The 21,044-nt window shown below is 44.6% G+C and overlaps 1 protein-coding gene across 1 annotated transcript in view; it reads right to left on the bottom strand.

The window, feature by feature from the left end:
• The window catches only part of THSD4 (thrombospondin, type I, domain containing 4), a 704,860-nt gene that overhangs the window by 560,332 nt on the left and 123,484 nt on the right, over positions 1-21,044 (bottom strand). Inside the window, exon 5 of the mRNA XM_011953812.1 lies at positions 1,231-1,678. Coding sequence (XP_011809202.1) covers positions 1,231-1,678 — 448 coding nt within the window. The remainder of the gene's footprint in view (positions 1-1,230; positions 1,679-21,044) is intronic.

Raw genomic sequence — 21,044 nt, 5'->3', positions numbered from 1 at the left:
AATTTAACCACTTAACATCCTCTCGTTCATTTCTCTTTAATACACAGTCTTTAAACTGATATTTTTAAAAATTCCTTTGGTCATCAAATACAGTTAACACTGATAGTTTGTTCTACTACTCACTAGCTGTGGCATCTTTAGCAAGTTATTTTACCTCTCTTTGCAACTATAAAATGAAGAGAAGAGCAAACTCATGGTGAAGGAGATTAAGTGGAGTAAGTAGAAAAAGTGCTGAGCACAGGCCAGGTGCGGTGGCTCACACCTGTAATCCCAGCACTTTGGGAGGCAGAGGTGGGCAGATCACAAAGTAAAGAGATCAAGACCATCCTGGCCAACATAGCGAAACCCCATCTCTACTGAAAAAACAGAAAAATTAGCTTGGTGTAGTGGTACACACCTGTAGTCCCAGCTATTCGGGAGGCTGAGGCAGGAAAATCACTTGAACCCAGGAGGCGGAGGTTGCAGTGAGACGAGATTGTGCCACTGCACTCCAGCCTGGGTGACAGAGCAAGACTCCATCTCAAAAAAAAAAAAAAAAAGTGCTGAGCACAAGGCCTGGCTTATGAGTTTTTTATAATGGTAGATATTATTTAAATGCATGAAGATAAAATCAATAAATATTTATTGAACTGATATCCAAAGTGGGTATACCTATATATATATATATATATGCATGAGTACAGCTATACAGGTCCTTAAAATAACAACATACTTTCACACCGGTTACGAGCTTACTGCTGCCCAGAGGCCTCTGTGCACCATCCATCACCCCAGCTGTCCCAGCTTTTCCCCAAAGGGAAGACTCTTTACAATTTCACTCTTAGACTTCTTCATGCTACAATACCTAGTGTTTACACCTGGAATAGCAGAGAACCTCTGGGAAACTTATATATTGCACTTGAGCAAAGAATAAATATTGTTAACATGAGTCACTGAGAATTTGGGGGTTGTTTGTTTTGCAGCAATAGCTATTAATAATTAATACCACCTTTAAGCGATTGTCAATAAGCAATTCAAGAAGCAGTGTATAAGTTACTAAAGCAATAACTTTAAAAAACGGAAAACTATGTGGGAGAATACATGGAAAGAAAAGAGAAAGGAGGAAGACTAAAAGGTGTGTTAACATGGCCCAGACACTATATGCTTGCTGTCTTCACCATGCTTAGTGCCAAATGACAGAAAAATGAGGTGCAGCTGTTTCCAGGCCCAGTATGGGTTGTGTGTACTCACGTTGGTGTTGCACAGCTTGTATTGCCGATAGGCCCCGATGCATGAGAGTGCTGTAGATCGGGCAGGCTGGGAGAAGCTCTGAGTTGCCCCATGAATCCCCACACCGTGGTTGTTGCTTGTTTCCGGGCTGTGAAAGAGACTTGAAGCTGCAGGGAAGCCTTGACCGTGAGTCAAAGGCAGCTGGTAGATGGAGGCCTCTGCAGCCTGCAGTCCAGAGCGAGGGCCACTGTCACTTTGGTACAAAGGCCCATGTTGGGGGACCTGGTGGACTGGTGAGCTGTAGCCATGCCTAGCAGAAGATGCCTCCTGGGACCTGGAATGCCGGGATGAGGGCTTCTGTCTCCGGAGCCTCTGTGGCGTGTCTGCAGTGTCTGTCTGCAGTGGTAAGATATATGGGGCCTTACCATACCCATACTTGCCAGGGCCGATGGGACCGTGGGTCCTGCTCCTAAAGAGATATAGACAAGAGAGGAGATGATCAGAGTCGGATGAATTTCGTGTTAACTCAGAAGCTCTGGTCCATGGTAGAGATGACTAGGTAGGAACGGAAGCTTGGGAAAGGGTCTATGGTAGACCTGGGAAGTAGGGGGAGCACATTTTAGAAGGGACCATTGTGGAAGCTGGAACAGAGTCTCCATAAAGGCTGGAAAGTAGAATGAAAGAGGGAATCAACAGAGGATGAACAGTGGATGATGCAAGTGGTTGGAAATGAGATTAGAACAGTAAACTGTGGTCAGCATATAATTTTTATGTAAAGAGTCTGGGCATTTTTGTAGGTCACCGGGAGCCACTGAAGGTTTTCGGAGAAGTATAAACATATGATTGCAATTTCAGTCACAGTAACTTTCCTGTTCACCTTTTTTTTTCTAATAACGTATTTTTTGCTCATTCAACTAACTGTGGTATTTCAGACCCTGTTTCCTTCACCATGCATACTCAAAGAGCTCTTCTAGGTAATGGAACTTAGATAAGCAACCAAATTCTAGTGCAGTCCTAAGGCCTCACTTGCACTGACTTTAATCCTGAAAATACTCAAGGGCATTAAACACTTGGCTCCTCCATCACTCTTGAAGCAGCCCATGCTAAGCAATGGGTAAATGGCCATCTTCACATTGGTTTAGAAGAAGAATTGTCTTGGGTCACACAAAAAATACACTAGCAACAGCTGATGAGCTAAAAACATATATTGTAAAAAAAATCTCATGATGTTTCAAGAAAGTTTACAAATTTGTGTCAGGCTGCATTCAAAGCCATCCTGGACCACATGAGGCCCATGGACCGTGGGTTGGACAAGCCTGGTTTAGATCTTTAGATTTTTGCAAAGACCTACTGCCCTGTGGTGGGATGGGGCGGGGGGAATGGGCAGGACAGGGTAGAAGCCCTGATTTGTAGCATTTGCCCACTCCTATGGTGTAAATACTTCCAACATGGCTGATGTCAAGCTACCAATGTGAAGACACATTGAGCTCTGGTGAGCAGGTAAAAACCAGCTCCAGAACACCACTGCATGTATACTTATTGTGCAACTCTTCAAAAATTAATCATCCATAGTTTTCAAGACCCCAACCTTACAACTGAAAGCAACTAGATCACAATGCAGGGTGGGGTAAGAGCCTTAGAGGCCATGCAATAAATGTTGCTTTGGGAAATTCTGGGGTAAGAAAAAGCACTTCTGTCTGAAGGGATCAGAAAAGATTTCACCTTCACTGGCATTAGAGTTGAGGAGCGCAGGTTCCAAATCTCTGTGGAAGGACTTAAGTAAGTGAACTAACTCTTACTTACTTTTAAGATGACTGGGCTGGATTAAATGACCGCCAAGGTCGCTCCAACTCTAAAATTATACGCTTCCATAATAATTAATTCTACATTTACGTAAAATTGGAAATGTGCCCAAGGGTTTCTACAGGATGGCCCCATTAAAATAAGCACATTAAAATAGCAATCAAGGTGAAACATTGATTTCTGCCCTCATGAGAAAATTCTTTCTTCACTCTCCACATAATCACTGAACATAAAATTTAATAGACCACAACTAATTATTAACATCTTTATTACTAATTGCACCTTCATTCTTAGCTGATGCGGAATTAAACCACGCCATAGTGTTTATTTTGCATTTAGGTCTTTCTCAATTAATCTTGGCAACACTTGGGACTCTGTTAATGATGGGGGCTTTAAGAGATGCAATTAAGTTATTCACATATATGTATATATGTGTGTGTATATATATACACACACACATATATATATAAAACTTGGATGTAATTTGCCTTTTTCTTTCTTGTGGCAGGCCAGGTAAAATGAATTACATCATGCAAAGGCAAAGGAAAGAATTTCTGCATATGTGCGTGTTTTTTTAAGATCTGAAAGTCTACCAAAAAATTCTAGCTTCAAAGTAAGTACTGGATGGAGACCCTAGCTGAAGGTAACAGAGAAATGGACATGTGGAATAGCACTTCTCAAACTTGAGTGTTCACAGGCATCACCTGGGATCTTGTTAAGCCGCAAATTCTGGATCTAGGACATCTAGGGTGCGGCCTGAGAGTTTGCATTTCCAACAAGCTCCCAGGAGATGCCAATGCTGCTGGTCCACAGACCCACAGCTTTGATAATCAGTCATAGAATAAAATAGAAATTCCAAACAAAAGGGCGAAAATTCAACACTGCAAATGATTGTTTTTAATGAAGGAAAAATGGCAATGAAATTCAAACCAAAAACCTCTGAGTTGGAGGCAGATACAAAAGATCTGCTGGCCTGGGACAGGCTGCCCTGCTGGAGCTCACTCAGTGAGCACTGATGAACCAAAACTGACTTGAGCTTCCTCTTGGGGAGCAGAAGAAGAACCTGCTGTTGGCTGATGACTTGTGTAAGCATCTTCCCAAAGGATGCCATCACCCCTGAGGGGAGTAACATATACAAGCACCAACGTATATTTTTGTATTCATATTGCCTTGTGGGAAGCTCTGCCTAAATTGGAGAACCATTCAAAACCCACTGACACAGCAACATCATTGGAAAGGTGATGAAACGAATGCAAATGCCCAGTTAATTCTAAAAGACCAAAGAGAATGAGCAACCAAATTGGGTGTGTTTATGAGAGATCTGATTTCTGAGTATTTGACTCAGAACATTTGGACAAGTGGCGGATTCATTCTGGCTTGGCCAGGAGAACATTTGTTTTCCTTACAGCTGGTCAGAGCTAATAATCCTGATGGGTCTGAATGGCCTCTTCTCCAACAGGACAGAGTCCATCTGGCCGCTTGCAGGGGGGCCTCCACGGAACTGGGCAGATTTATGCAGAGTTGTGATAATAAGTACAGATGTGGCGATGGGATCTGTGTGGCCAGTAAACTCCTCCAGGAGAATCATGTGGTAGGTGCCTGGGGGAGCTTCTAAGTAGTTCTGCTTGGTCTCCCCAGCACCCATCTCTGGGATTTTACTTTGGCTCCACTTGTCAAAGCACTGGCTAATTTCTGAAAGTTATTTCTTGAGAAAGAAATGGAAAAGGCACAGTTTGCAGACCAGAGATGTGGGAGTCAGCATAGGCTAGTGGTTCACCACATGGACCCTGAGGCCAGCTTTCTGGGGTTTGAATCCCAGCTCTGCTACTTGCTAGTTTGGAAACTTTGGGTAAGTTACCCAATGTTTGTATGCCTCAGTTTTTTCAAACAGGACCAGGATTAAGATGAGGCCAGTGAAGCACCTAGGATGCAATATTTAAAGAGATAATAGCCAGGGTCGTGGAAGTGCTGGTAGGAATCTGAGAGTAATGTCTTCTTAAATGTTGCCCCCTAAGAACCTCTCTAGCTGCACTCCAAGCCCAGTTTTGGCCTTGTATTCATTTACAAATAAACACAATAATAGTACCTTTGTTACAGATAGTTGCAAAGATTAAATGACTTTAGAGCAAAATACCTAATGCTTCACACAGAGTATGCATCATACAAGTATTTGCCTTTATGTAAGAAAACCTCTAGTTTGGCTATTTAATAGCCCTACCAACTTTGGCAAATAATGCACCTTCAGTTTTCTTACCTGTAAAATGAGAGTATGATCATTTCACATTCACTAGGATGGCTACACTCAAAAAAGACAGATAATAGTGTGTTGGGAAAGATAAATTGGTAACCTCATATATTCCTAGTGGGAAGGTAAAATGGCATGGTCACTTTGGAAAACTACCTGCAAGCTCCTCAGAATACTAAATGTAGTGCTACCACAGGACCTAGCAATTCCAGTCCTATGCCCAAGAGAAATGAAAACATACATTTATATATAAACTTATACATGAACGTTCATAGTTACCTTATTCATAATAGCCAAACTGCAGAAACAACCCAAATGCCTATCAACTGATGTATAGATAAATAAAACATTGGTATATCTATAGAGTGGATTATTATTCAGCCATAAGAGAGGGAAAGTGCTGATATATACTGTAACATAGATAAACCTGCAAAACATTCTAAGTGAAAGAAGCCGGACACATATGATTCCATTTCTATAGAACGTCCAGAACAGGCAAATCCATAGAGACAGAGAGTGGTTTCCAGGGGTTGGGGAGAGAGGGGGAAAAGAGAGCGACTGCCAAAGGGATGGAGTGTCTTTTTAGGATGATGGAACTGTTCTGCAATTAGATAGTCATGATAGTCACGCAATCTTGTAAATATACCAAAACTATTGAGTTATATAGTATTTTTAAATGATGAATTTTATGGTATGTAAGTTATATCTCCATAAAGCTTTTTTAATGAAAGCATGTTTACTTACAAGGATGTTGTAAAGTCAAATCAAAGTTACTGATAGAAATGCATTTTTTTAAGCTGGAAGCAATTTTTTTTTTTTTTTTTTTTGCGACGGAGTCTCGCTCTGTCGCCCGGGCTGGAGTGCAGTGGCCGGATCTCAGCTCACTGCAAGCTCTGCCTCCCGGGTTTACGCCATTCTCCTGCCTCAGCCTCCCGAGTAGCTGGGACTACAGGCGCCTGCCACCTCGCCCGGCTCGGTTTTTGTATTTTTTAGTAGAGACGGGGTTTCACTGTGTTAGCCAGGATGGTCTCGATCTCCTGACCTCGTGATCCGCCCGTCTCGGCCTCCCAAAGTGCTGGGATTACAGGCTTGAGCCACCGCGCCCGGCCAGCTGAAAGCAATTTTTAATCATCTGTTTCAACAATATTTAACAAACCTTCATTGAGCAACTTCTATGAGCGCCTATTGAGCATCGTGTGTGATTTTTTTTCTACTTGTTCACATTTCCAGCCCTGACAACATAAGTAAATGGAACTCACTCCCCGCTCCCACCCCACCATAAAGTAGGGTTCTATGAGAAGAACATGACAGTGCATGGTAAGGGTTCTAAGACCAGGTTTCAGGCCCAGTTCACCCAATGGGTGTCTGGGAAAATTGCTGTTGCTTTAATAGTTGTTGAGATAATGGCTGCAAACAGCATGCTTTCCTTACAACAGGCTGGCTGCCATCCAGGGCTAACGCGTGATCTTCCACAGCTCCACAAAGTTAATGCTAAGCAGTCAGTGTGATGACTCAAGCAAAGTCACTCCATCCAGTCTCCCTTCCTACACACTCACCCTGGAGATGTGTCATCTGCAATCATCACCTGGAACTGACAACTCCCACCTTTCTGTTTCCTGCCGAGATCCCTCTCCTGAGCATCAACCCCATGTGCCTAGCTAACCTCCAGACTAGAGCCTGAAGAGCGCACATAAGTTACCCGGGGGTCTCATTAAAATCCAGCTTCTGCTTCAGTGGGTCTGGGGTAGGCCTCTGGTTCATTTGTAACAAGCTACCAGGTGAAGCCGATGCAGTAGGTCCTGGGACTCCACTTTGCTAGTTCCATGTGCCACTTCAAAGTCAACACACTCAAGTCTGAATTGACCATCTTTCCTCCACAAAACTGATGCCCCCCTAGCTCTTCCCATATTCTCTATCTCAGTAGTCCTTAAACTTGAACAAGCATCAGACTCAGCTAGAAGACTTGTTACAATAGACTGTTAAGCCCCACCTGCAAAAACTCCGATTCAAGAGGTCTAGGGCAGGGACTGAGAATCTGCATTTCAAACAAGTTCTCAGGTGATGCCGATGCTCTTGGTCTGTGGGCCACAGCGAGAACTGCTGCTCTGTCTTACTCCCAAGTACCACCATCCCCTGAAGACGGCTGGCTCTTCCACTCACCCCTTATCTCTGCATTCCATCCAAACTCCTTGGCTTACCCACTCAACCTATACAGCCTGGCTCCTGCGGTATCTCTTGTCAGCCCTGGCCCCGCATGGACCACCCACACCACACTCCTTGCAGCTCCTCAGTAGGCCAATGGACTTTATTCTCCATGCTTTGACCTATGCTGTTTCCTCCTCAACTGCTTTCTCCATCACCATTTCCCAAAATAATGAGCTAGTCACCCTTCAGGACTCAGCTGACGCATTTTGGTGTCAATGAAGTTTTTCCTGGTCCAAACCGCCCTCCAACCCTCTCCTTCAAAGAATCGATGCCCTTCTCTTTTGTCCTTCCACTGGGCTTCATGTAACTGTCACAGCACAATCTTTTATTATGCTTATTGTTTGCATATCTGCCTCAGTTTACCAGACTGCAGGCTCCTTCAGGGCAGGGACTATGTCTTATTTCTTATATCCCCATAGCCTACTACAATAACTAGCACACAATAGGTGCTCAGTTAATGGACCCTAGAAAAGCTGACATAACAAACGAATGGCTCAAACCACTATTGCCAAAGCGAGAAAAATCTCCCCTCAGCATTATTGTGCCTGTTTAGTTTCTGTTATATGAAATATTACATCTTATTAAAAGACTGTTAAATTATTACGGCCCTGAGGACAAAGCCACCTCCTTCTATGTAGAAATAAAACTCTCATTTATTGTGTGAAAGCATTTCTGGTATCAAACACCTAGAGAAGAGACAGGTCCTTAGAATGGAGGGGGACCCAGCAGGGGCTAAGACTCAGCCTTTATTTTCAAAAGGAGTGAAGAATTAAGAGCTCAAGAGCTGTCAGAGCTGGAAAGCCACCCAGGCAAAGCTGTCAGCAGCCTGCAGCTAAAGGGGGGCTTCCTACCTCTCAGTTTCCAGGACAGAGGGGAGTGGGCAGAGTGACAGCCCTGCCCTCCACAGCCAGGCTGTTTGTGTTTCTTAGGCTCTCCATGTTTATTTCCATCTTGTTTTCCCTTAGAGCCCAGTCAAGTTCCTTTGAGGGGCCCCGCCTCTCTCAGCTGTGCTAACATGAACCCCACATGGACCACAGCATCCTACAGAGCAGGAGCCCCAGGGACTGCCCTCGAGGAACCAGAGGAGTGGAGCCCGAGAAACCCACAGGAAAGCGGAACTCCACGAAAGACGGGCAATGAGGCTGGCCACCCCGCTCGCGTGGAAAGTCTCCTTGCGTTGCTTAACCTTGGAGGTGCTGAGTTGTATAGCATTAAGAGCAATGGCATTTCAGCCAGCATGGTGGCTCACACCTGTAATCCCAGCACTTTCGGAGGCTGAGGCAGGCAGATCACTTAAGGCCAGGAGTTCCAGAGTTCCAGACCAGCCTGGCCAACATGGCAAAACCCCACCTCTACTAAAAATACAAAAAATTAGCCAGGCATGATGGGTGCACACCTGTGGTCCCAGCTACTCAGGAGGCTGAGGCACAAGATTTGCTTGAACTGAGAGGCGGAGGTGGCAGTGAGCTGAGATCATGCCACTGCACGCCAGCCTGGGAAACAGAGCAAGACCCAGTCTCCAAAAAAAAAAAAAAAAAAGAGAGCGAGGTGGCATTACTTGCATCTTGGTACCTACGTTGAGCTGCTACATGAACAGAAATAAATTCTTCCATAGGGAAGATGGGAAGGAAGCTCATGAGATGAAAGACTATTTATTGTTGGTGAAAGCTGTTAAGTTAGCAGGGAATCTAAGTCCCCGTACTAGATTCTGCGGAGAAAATCTAAGATACTACTGGATTTTACTATGTCTAATGAATAATGTCCATGTGGCTTAAAGAGAGCCTTTATGCCACATCTGCATTTGAACTGTGACTATATAGCAAGGCTAAACTCCCAAGGCAAAGTTTTGGGGCAAATTTCCTGGAGACTAAGTATCACAGGGTCCTGGCTACAAATGTGGAGGTACTGCATGTGAGGGCTGGCTCAGTGCCAGCCTCCGAAATGTGGACAGACACTCCTCTATTTCTCCTGGCATTGAGACAAAGCATTGGCACTTTAAGCTAGGAGAAGGAGGAGGGAGATGTAATTCACAATGACTATCAAGTGAAACGCTTTTTGCCAAAATATTTTAGTATGACCACATTTATCTTTTTAAAAGATTTTTATAGACATTAAAACAATACTAGGTGGTAGAAATTATATCTAGGAATTATCCTTCTCAAGTGCTTATAAGAGCACACAGAGACGTGAGTGTGGGGATCCTCACTGCAGCCCTAGGGAGCTGGCAGGACACCTGAAACCACAGCAGGACAAGTGATCTGAGGAACTGGCCAGTGCACTTCAGTCGTTCCTTCTTTCCACACAGTTCTTCTAGAATGAGACTGAAGATTATAGCTCCAGAGAAGGGAAGAGTCAAAGATCAGAATGAAGAGAGAAAAGGTTTCTTTTTTTTTTTTTGAGACAGAGTTTCACTCATGTTGCCCAGGCTGTAGTGCAATGGTGTGATCTTGGCTCACCGCAACCTCCACCTCCCGGGTCCCGGGACAAGCAGTTCTCCTGCCCAGCCTCCTGGTTTGCTGGAATTACAGGCACGTGCCACCACATGCAGCTAATTTTTGTATTTTTAGTAGAGACGGGGTTTCACCATGTTGGCCAGGTGGTCTCGAACTCCTGACCTCATGATCCGCCTGCCTCAGCCTCCCAAAGTGCTAGGATTACAGGCGTGAGCCACCATGCCCAGTGAAAAGGTTTCTTTAAATTGGAAAAACTGAGCTTTATCAGTCAAGAGCCAACTGGAGCACAGCAGGCAGATGTAGAGCTTATACTACAGACTATGAAGAAGTGTTATCACCTTGGAATGACCTTTCTGAATCCAAGGAAATTAAGAGTTTGACTAGCAGGCTGGGTGTGGTGGCTCACACCTGTAATCCCAGGACTTTGGGAGGCCGAAGCAGGTGGATCACCTGAGGTCAGGAGTTGAGGTCAGGAGGTTCCAGTCAGGAGTTCAAGACCAGCCTGGCCAACATGGTGAAACCCCATCTCTACTAAAAATACAAAAACTAGCGTGGTGAGTATATGCCTGTGGCTGAGGCACAAGAGTTGCTTGAATCGGGAAGTGGAGGTTGCAGTGAGCCAAGATCACACCACTGCACTCCAGCCTGGGCGAGTGGAGAGTTTGACTAGCAGGCAGATGAGGGAGGAACCAAAAGGCAGTACTCAGAGATTAGGACAGAATGTAGTGGCCTGGGCTGGGGAGCAATAGAAATCCCAGATGTGTTTAGGGGCCTGAGAACAGAAGGGACTTGCACGCTTTGTGGGGAAGCCAGTGTCCAACATGGCACCTGACTAGGATGTGGGAGGGAGGTGTCAAGGTGGAGGGGCCCACCTGAGAGTGGGTGGGCCACCCCTTTGTGGTTCCACAGAGTATATGGCCCTTGGTGACAGAAGGCCAGGAGGGTATATGCAGATATTTCAGCAGCAGCCACAGCAAGGGTGGAAGGTGAAGCTTGAAGCATGCCCAACAGCTTGCTTCCTTTGCCAAGCCTGCACAGGAGCCCCTCACCTGGGGATCCAGGTCACACCTCCTGGGAAGAGGAGAGGAGAGAGTCCTAACTGAGTTGAGCATAAACCCTGAACTGATCATGCTTAACACGGAGTGTCTGAGCATCTGAGTGTCCTGGAATTGGCAAAGTTTTCCTTCAGCAATAGAAGCAGAGGCTCATGAACCACATTTAGTTATAGAAAAATAAATTGTGTTCTGCATACCTGAGTGGTGGTTGTAAACTGTAAATCTGAAAGACAATCTAAGTATCCTTAAACAGGAAAATAAGGAGCTAGTTCAATTATGGCACATTCAGATACTGGAGTACCATGCAGCTGTTTAAAAGAATGAGGCAGCTGTGTATATACTGATATAGAAAGATCTCAAAAACATAGTTAAGTGAAAAAGAATAAGACAGTAAGTATACTAAGCTGAGGACACTAAACATGCTTTCATTTGCATGTGGTTTTTTTTTTAAAGAAAAAATGTACACAGTATATAAAAAATGTACAAAATATATACAGAATATATTTCTGAATTGATCAAAAGGAAACTCTGGGCAATGATTTCCCCTGGGCAGCAGACCCAGTGAGGTGGAGTTGAAGCAGACTTATTTGTCATTTCTTACCCTTTCATGCTGCTGTGTAAGCAGTGTCAAAAAGAGAAACCAAATCAGTAATCTTAATGCGTAAACATGCAGGCATTTCAATTTGGACATAAAATGCCCACTTATAAATATACTGTAAGCCCCAAAGACCAGAGGGACAGAAATAGCTCAGGGACAAAATATTCCTCTGAACTATCTCCATCAAGAACAGAAAAGTCACATACTCCCAGAAATATTTTAGATCAGCACAGACCAGCATCAAGCTCATGCCGAGACAGAAGCTTCTTAAGAGTCTGAATATGCTTGAATCTCATAGCCTGTGGGAAGAACAACAATGACTCTATGATATCTAGTCTAATCTTTTCAATGATGACAAACACCCCAGTGCATATTCCTAGTGTGGCCAACAACATCCCCACCTGTCAGGTACCCAAGTAAGGAACCTCACACACTTCTGACTTCCCTCTCCACTGGATTTGTCTTTCTAGGCACAGCCCTGGTCATTACTCTCTATTTGAAAGACCCACCTGGCTCATCTCTGCCAAGAACATAAAGTTCAAACCTAGACAGTTTTAGGGCACATTTGGTTTGATATCACATTCCATCCTTCATCATCTGGTTTCAGTCTGTCTTCCCAGATTCAACTCCAGTCTTCATCTCCCTCCCCTGTATCCTGCCCACAACCCTACACTTCCCAACCATCACTAATGACTCACCATTTCCCAAACATATGGGGCTCTTGTGCTGCAAGACTCCCTCCTGGAACCCTACCCTACCTACTTCTGTACTTCCAGGCCCAACATAAACACCAGCGCCCATGTGCTCTCCCCACTGTTAGTACTCTCGGGGGCAGTCTGCACACCCTTTGCCACATTAGCACTGTACTAGTAAGCTTCATTCTCCAGGGCTACACTCCCTGTTTCTTATTGGTGTGTGCCTGATCCCTGAGACTAGCTCTGAGTCTGACATAGAGGCATCCCGGGAATGTATGCTTAAGTGACACACGGGTGCGCCCAGAGCCTCGTTGCTCAGCATCTCTAACGAATGGGTCAATAAAGGCTACTGCTTTAGATTAATTCAAATCAGTAGACAAAAAGGCTAGGAGTTTCCATACGCAAGAAGTCAAGGCATCCCCACACATCTGGGTGGGAATTAAAGGGAGCTTGGAAAATTAGATCAGTAGCCAGTGGCTACCTAGAGTGACCTGAGAGCTGAAACTAAAGGGAGGAAAAATGGGAGGGAGCAGCAGCTGAGGACCAGAAACGTGTGTGTTCACCAAGGAGCCACTTGAGCCAAGGCAAGCTAGGCGGAAGGGAGTGTGCAGCCTCGAGCTGGAAAGAGAGCCCTCTTTTCCTAAAACCCGCCCTATTCCACTAGATCACCTGCCAAAGGGAGAAAGGATATCATGTGCTAAGTTCAAAGAGGCTGCGAGCAAATGGTTTAGGTTGAGTGCAGATGTCTTCTTAGAAGTTCTAAGACTGAAATTCCTGCCAGGGCTGTTCTGGGTAATAAATTACCTGGTGTCTACAGAAGATAAGAGGTGAAACTCTGACCACTTAGGGAAATAAAAATTAAGATGATGAAAACGAAAGCTTCCCTGGTCGCCTACTGTGCAGCACACTGTGTCACACAAGTTAGCTGCAGGTTTGACCAGATCTGCTGCTGCTGCTCCCCACAATGTGCTGAAGATCTGAGTTTAAAGCCAGCATGAGAATCAGCTGACAGGTTCGCTCTGAGTCTTTAGGAAAGAAGGACCCCACAGGCTTATGGGAGATATGGCCACAGGGAGGAATGACGAATGTGTCCCAATAAAGTGAAAAGAAAGAGGTCTTTTAACAGATGGATTCAGGAGCTCTTCCAGGAATCAAGAGGCAAGCCACCTAGGCAGAGAAAGCAGAAAGGTGGTTTTAGAGCCACTTAGATGTTTAAGGGCTTTTTTTGCACCAGGAGGTCAAGCCTCTAGAAGACCCTATCCTCAGTGACCCACCCATCAGCCTCCCAGGATGTGAGTTCCATGGGGGTGTCCCCCAACACCAGCTACCAAAATAAAACAGAGCAGCAACCTTAAGAATAAAGAACTCAGGCCTTCTGGGGGAAATGACCCTAGGAGATGATTCAGACTCGCACCCCTAGATACTGCCATCAGGTGGCTTCTCTTCTTCTAGGATTGTGTTTGAAAATCAGCCAAGTTTCCAGAAGAACAAGCCAACCACAGTGCTCACGGGTGCTGCTGTGCATCAGAGTGATCTGGGTTTCCAGAACTGACCTTCAGGTGCCTTATTCAGTGTGGGCCCAGAGGAGCGGAATAAGGACAAGTGAGTGGGTGTTCAAGGGAACCAATTTTAGTGCCAGAGAAATCAATGGTGGAGAGGCTGCAAGGATGTCACCTACAGTTGAGCAGATTACTCACTGCACAGTGACAACTGGGAGTTGAAATCCAGTGTGTCCTCCCAGCAGGGAGATGAATCTGACCAGAGGAAGAGGCATCTTTTTGGATTCGCACAAAGGTAAGAAATGAATCAGTGGAAGTTTCCAGCTAAGGCTGAGAGAATATTAGATAGCTCAGAACAAAGATGATTTTCTTACCCTATTTTGTGCTGGGCAAGACATCTCTGAAGGTGAAGAGAGTACAAGACCAACAGGGACAGAGGTGGTAACATGGGATGGTAGAAAGAGCCCAGGTATTCCATCAGACAGGCCAAATTAGCCACTAATTACCTGTGTCACTGTGGGCAAGTCATTCCACACCCTCTCTCCAGCAGCAAAATGGAGAAAACAATGCCTCCCACCCCTGGCTGCTGCGCAGATAAACACAATGATTCAGGGAAAGCGCCTAGCACAGGGCTTGGCCCTCAGTGGATGCTCTGTAAATGGTAGTTACCGTGACGGCTGCATTGCCCTGAAGGTAAAAAACACAGAGCCTCCAATGTGATATGTGAGAACTGCTGCAGGGGCAGGTAGCCAAACATGGGACTGAGGAGTACGGAGGCGGTTTTGCATGAAAGAACAGTAAATGCATTCATTTCTCCAGCGTAACTAAGAGAAGCCCTCTTAGGAGTCATGCCTGTTGTTAGTATGGGTTGCAATCTGAACCTGAGTGGCCCTCCAGGACTACGGGGGTTAGAGGAGACTAAATGAGTTTACCTGTGGGGCCCAGTGCCTGGCCAGAGCAGGTGCTAAGCAAATGCGAGCTCCTATCCCCTCTCTCCCGGGGACTGTCAAACAGTGCCTTCTGCCCTAGAGGCTGACCCCCAGCAGGTTGAAGGAACCTGAAAAACTATTTTCAGCAGTAAGTTCTGCTGAATACATTAACACAACAGCAATAATGATTATAACACAACTATACTTCTTGAGCATCTTTTATGTGAAAGGCTCGTGGAGGAAGCAATGGTATTTCTCTCATATTCTGGATGTTTCTCCCAGTCTGAATTTCTATATCACTGCCTATGTACCCACTTACTCTATATCACTTCTATTTCTTTCTTTATTATAGGTATGAAGCATCTCAAGTATAATTATCAATAATGATAATAAGAAGAGGCAAAGCTTTCTTCCTTGCATTAAAAGTTATTTAGGTGCAAGTCTGTCACCTTCAGTTAATTAAAGCCAGGAGAGAACTGTACTCGAGTTTACCCATCCCTAAAAATACTTAGCACAGTGTGTAGTCAGCCATATCCATGAGTTCCACATCTGTGGATTCAACCAACTGTGGATCAAAAATATTGTGAAAAAACATGGATGCTTGCCTCAATAATGAACATACATAGACTCTTTTCTTGTCATTATTCCCTAAACAATACAGCACAACTATTTACAAAGTATTTACATTGTATTAGTATCATATATAATTGAGGAATGATTTAAAGTATAGGAGGATATGTGTAGGTTATATGCAAATACTACGCCATCTTATAAAAGGGGCTTGTACATCCTCAGATTTTGGTATCTGCAGGGGAGTCCTGGAATCAATATCAACCCCCACTGGACACCAAGGGACAAATGTATTCAAATAATACATTCTGTATGTAGATGGCTATGCTGTATCAAACACCTGCTAAATGCATTATGTGTGTAATCCCATTTAACCAACACTGTAAACAGCAAAGTAGGCCATTACTTTATTTTACAGATGAGGAAACTGAGTCTAAGAGACATTGAAGAACCTGTCCAAGCTAGTAAGTAAGTCTGTGTGAACAGATATTAACAAATGTGACTGAATGAATAAAAGCAAGCCTCTAAAGAGCTTAACAATTGCAATACAGCACAGCTTTTAAATACCAAATTCCCATTCATAGAGGATTACAGGGATGGACTATTTCAAATGAGGACTTACTGTAAATGGGAAAAATTATTGTTTCCCCCCAAATCAAGAAAAGAAACATTCTCAGCAGTAGCCCACAATGAACTGCGGTCCAATCACTGAGGAAAAGGGCAATCTTAATTGCTACTGGATCCATGTGGCCCATAGGAGAACCAAATGCTTCTGCATGAAAAAAGATTCATGAGGGAAGATAAAATACATTGTGTGCTTGGAAGCTAAACCGTAAGTGGGGAAAGGAAGGCTCTGAGGCAAGGCGTGACCTGGCATAAGGGCGAGAATGGAGTTGGGAGCAGGAAGGCAGAATAACTCTGTGTTACAAGCTGGGCCTTAAAGCCAGGTTCTCTGGTCTAAATTCCTGCTCTGCAGCCTACTAGCTACTACCTCTAGGACCCAGAGCTCATCATATTGTCGCTATAAGCACAGAATTCTTCTCATGTTACACAAGACACACTAAAGATAGTTTATGCATAAGGGTCCTATGAGGTTTAGCTCAGAGCCTCCTACAGTGCACTAGTTTCTGTAGCTGCTGTAACAGGGTACCACAAACTTGGTGATTTAAAACAATAGAAATCTATTATTTTACAGCTCTGGAGGCCAGAAGTTTGAAATCAGCATCACTAGGCTGAAATCAAGGTGGCAGCAGGGCTGTGCTCCTTTCAGAGGCTATAGGGGAGGATCTGTTTCCTGGCCTCTTCCAGCTTCTGGTGGCTGCCAGCATGCCTTGGCTGTGGCCATATCATTATAGTCTTCAAGAGCTGCATCTTCAAGTCTCTCTCTATTCTGTCTTCACATCAGCCTCCTCATTGCGTGCCTACATATTACATCTCCCTCTGCTTGTCTCTTATAAGGACATTCATAATTGCACATAGAACTCACCTGAATAATCCAGAATACTCTCCCCATCTCAAGATACTTAATCACATCCGCAAAGACCGTTTTTCCAAATAAATTAGCATTTACAGGCTCCAGGACTAGGACCTGCTATCTTTGAGGACTGAGTGGGAGAGGGCAGGGAATTATTCAGCCTACTACAGAGGAAACCACCGATAAACATCAGCTGTGATTGCTCTTGTTACTATTAATAGAAATGCGACAAAAGGACTACACATCCAGAAAAGGGCTTATGGATTGACAAGCAAGTGAGGACCTAAAAAGTCCTTGAGGGATGTGAGCACTTTATCCTGAGAACCAACAGGGAGACCATGTGTATTACAGGTCAACCACAGCAAGTGTCCCCTAAACCTCATGTAAATTACCTGTGTCCACACTGTGGGCTCAGGGTGGCAATAAGAAGAGCAAGGATGTTACGGTCAGGGAACCCTGCACTCAAATCCCATTCCGTTCCTTCCTGGAGCAGGATGCTGGGGACTTCTTGACCTCAGTTCAGTGTCCTCTGTAAACTGGAGCTGGCTGAGGTTCAACTAGTACATGTCAATGATGTGGCACATAGTAGGTCCTGCAAAAATGGCTGTGATTACTACGACTGAATCGACAACACGTGCAGGCTCCTGCAGGTAGGATGAGCAAAGGAAACAACAGCAACCCCCACATGCGGGAAACTCCTTCCTCCCATCCTTATATGAAGGCATCGCAGACAGGCACCAGGTGTGCACCGGAGGAAAAGCCTTAGTGGATTCCAGATGCAGAACTGAGATCCCCGTTCTGGGACACACAAATTGTAGTCAGGCTTTTTCCATAGCCCATCGCATCTTTCTTCTGGAAACGGAGTTATGAAGGCCTTGGAGAAAGTTCAATGCAGCGCTCTTATGGCGAATGTGATCTTTGTTCTGATAACTAATGAAATACTTCTGACACTTAATGAAATACCGCAATAAATGAACAAGGGCTCTTTGAAGCCTTGTCTGAGATCAGAGTAACTCAAGCTTAAAATCTGGCTCCAATCCTTCCTAACCTACAGGCAGAAATGTACATACCATCAAGCCTAGCTCTGCTACAAACTCTGTTACTGAAAAGGGCTAAGGTTTCTGATTTAGAAATTAAAGCATATTAGAACACCGTTTATCTGCTTAACATCAACAGGTAACTTCTTGTCAAACAATTCAGGGACTAAGTGCTATTCCTGCTTCGGAAGGTAAAAAAACAAAAATTCCCTTGAAGTAGGAAAACGAAAAATGCCAAAAACAAAGAGTATGCATTTCAAACACTTGTATCCGCTTTCTCTGCTGACTACCCAGGATGGCCAGGGAGGTTTTCCAAGGAGAAACACAGATAAGGCCAAAGATTTCCCTGCTTGCTATGTGGTTTCTGCCCCCCTGTAGGTAACAAGACTCCCTGGGTATCGACTTAAGGTCAGGAAATCAGCATGTGGCTTTGTGAAGTTTAATTAACAGCAAGTTTTCCTATCCAGCATCATGAAGAGGCCCAGTCAGCTCTAGGAGCCCCCAGGAAAGAAACAACATGTTGCTCCAAAGTTATTACTGATGAAGTGCAAGTAGCCTCCACAAAGTACACGAAAGGAGGAGCTGAAAAAACAAATGATTCCTACCTGCAGCCAGGGACAGTTTCCAGGGGAGGTGGGAATGTGTGGGTAAAACTTGTGATCCAGGCCTGATGCAGGCTGACCTGTTTCAAAACGAATGAACCTTTCAAACAAACACACATACATCCATGTGTGCACATGCAAACACACACACACGTGCTCCTGCACACACATGAACATGGACACACAGACAACAAATTACAGAAAGGGACACACGTCTCTAAATCCCAAAAATTACCTAGTCAATGGTAATAAAACAATCAAGCCATGTTGTTTTTGAATAGTGTCTTATGTTTTTCGAAGTACTTTTACAGCTGTTACCTCATTTGACCCTCACAACAAGCCTTGTGTGGTAGGCAGAGGACATATAATTATTCATATTTTATAGATTACATTGTGATTCCCATAGGTCACCCAGTTAGCAGATGATGGAGCTGAGACAGGAAGTGGGGTCTAATGATTCCCAGCCCAGGGGTTTCTATAAGGCACGAAATAGTGATCCCGTCCATGGAAGGGGGCTGTCCAAGAGACTAGCAAAAGGAGGACAGATGTGTGAACAACACTTGTAAGAAAAACTCATGAGACAAAAGTCTGAATGGAGGGATTTGAAGAGGTACAATGTCAGTGCATCTACAGAGAAAAACCATCACATTCCAGAAGCATGTCTGGAAAGGTGTTTGAGGCCCAGCACGGTAGCTCACGCCTGTAATCCCAATACTGTGGGAGGCCCAGACAAGCAGATCACTTGAGGTCAGGAGGTTGAGACCAACCTGGCCAACATGGTGAAACCCTGTCCCTACTAAAAACAAAGATTTGCCAAGTGTAGTGGCGCACGCCGGTAGTCCCAGCTACTCAGGAGGCTGAGGCAGGAGAATCATTTGAACCCAGGAGGCAGAGGTTACAGTGAACCAAGACTGTGCCACTGCATTCCCGCCTGGGCAACAGAGCGAGACTCCATCTCAAAAAATAAAAAAAAAAAAGAAAAAGAAAATGTGTTTAAGAGCTGCGTTTCCTACTCACCTTCTCTTCCCATTACTCTGGGTGGCAGAAAAGATGACAGGAACATTTAAAACAGCAGTTGGTCTCAATAATGCATCAATAAAAAGCAAGACCCCTTAATGACTAGAATAAGGACCTCTTTATTTTATGAATGTAGAAACTCAGGCCTAGAGAAATGAGGTGACTTGTCCAGGATAAAGCATTCATAAGAGCTGAGGACTGAACTCTGAACTTGGGGTACAAAACTCTTTATACTGGCTGCTATTTTTAACTTCATTATTGTCACTGTCCTTCAAAAACACTTCTAAAGAAGAATGCTTAAGGGTAGGGTGGGGATGCATGGTTTTTCCTCTTCATCATTTTTCTGGGAAACAGGATCACTAAATTTCCCATAAACAACAACCAGAGTGGATGGGGGAAAGTGGCAGGTGGTCCTGCTGGCACAGAAGTTGTCCTATTGCTTGAGTAATCATAAGACCCCAAAATGCAAGTAGTATTATGGTAGACTGATAACGTCCCCCTTCCCTTCCAAAGATGTCTACATCCTAAACCCCAGAACCTGTGAATGTTACTTTATATGGTAATGGCACTTTGTGTTTGATTATTAAATTAAATATTTTGTGATGGGGGGGTTATCCTGGATTACCTGTGTGGGCCCAGTGTAATCACAAGGGTCCTCCTTATAAGTGGGATGTAGGAGGAGAAGAGTCTGAGAAGGAGATGAGATTACAGAAGCAAGAGATCAGAGTAATGGGAGGAAAGGCCACCAGCCAATGCATGTAGGCAGCCTCTCAAAGCTGGAGAAGGGAAGGGCACAGTTTCTCCTTGAAGCCCCCAGAAGGAATGCAGTCTTGCTAACACCTTGACTTTGGCCTTCTGACTTCCAGAACTGTAAGTGAATAAAGTGGTATGTTTTTTAAAGCAACTAAGTGTGTAGCGAGTTTTCCAACATCAACGGGAAACTAATAAACCTGTTACAAAACTACAGGATCAAGCCTTAGCCCCCAGACAATTAACCCTGTCTTCCTGGATTGACAGAGACGGGGTGGTGGATGGGATAGCCAAACAGTTTGAAAAGCACAGGGCATTAAGGAGAAATTTAGATGGGCTTTACACTATATACATCATCTCACGGAAAAAAATGTTGGCCATCCGTGTTTATAGGGACTGTCTTACTCTGAGAATTTCGTGTTCAGTCCCCTTAGGACTGCTTTAAAGTTCCTCTCTGGAAAGGAGCCTATGGACTTCCCCAGTCTCGCCTGGACACTCCCTCATTTACAGCCTGTGCTGCAGCCCCACCAGACCATTTATGAACACGACATGCTCACTCACGCCTCCAGGTCTCCACCCTGACCATTTGCTCTTTGCAGGAAGGCCCTCCTCATTCTTGGGCTTTGCTAAAATGTTTCCTTTTCAAAGCACAGCTCAATTATTCCTCCAAAGGCTTCCCTGGCTCCCCCAGTCCTCCGTTGTCTTCCCCTCTCCTCCCTGGGTACTTGACTTGTAAATGTCTGCCTGTCTTCCTGCTCCACCCCACCAGCCGGAGCCGCTCAAAGGTAAGAAGCACTTCTTCTCCACTTTGTGTCAGCAAATCACCTCATCCCCCAGCCACACCAAGCCTTTCTCAGCTCTTTCCCATCTTTTCCACCTAAAAAATGCAAACTGATCGTTCAA

The sequence above is a fragment of the Colobus angolensis genome, unplaced genomic scaffold (assembly GCF_000951035.1).
Source record: "Colobus angolensis palliatus isolate OR3802 unplaced genomic scaffold, Cang.pa_1.0 Scaffold372, whole genome shotgun sequence".
In the NCBI taxonomy this organism is placed as follows: domain Eukaryota; kingdom Metazoa; phylum Chordata; class Mammalia; order Primates; family Cercopithecidae; genus Colobus; species Colobus angolensis.
Note: the sequence above shows the minus strand (reverse complement) of the source record. Positions and strands in the feature narration are given on the sequence as shown.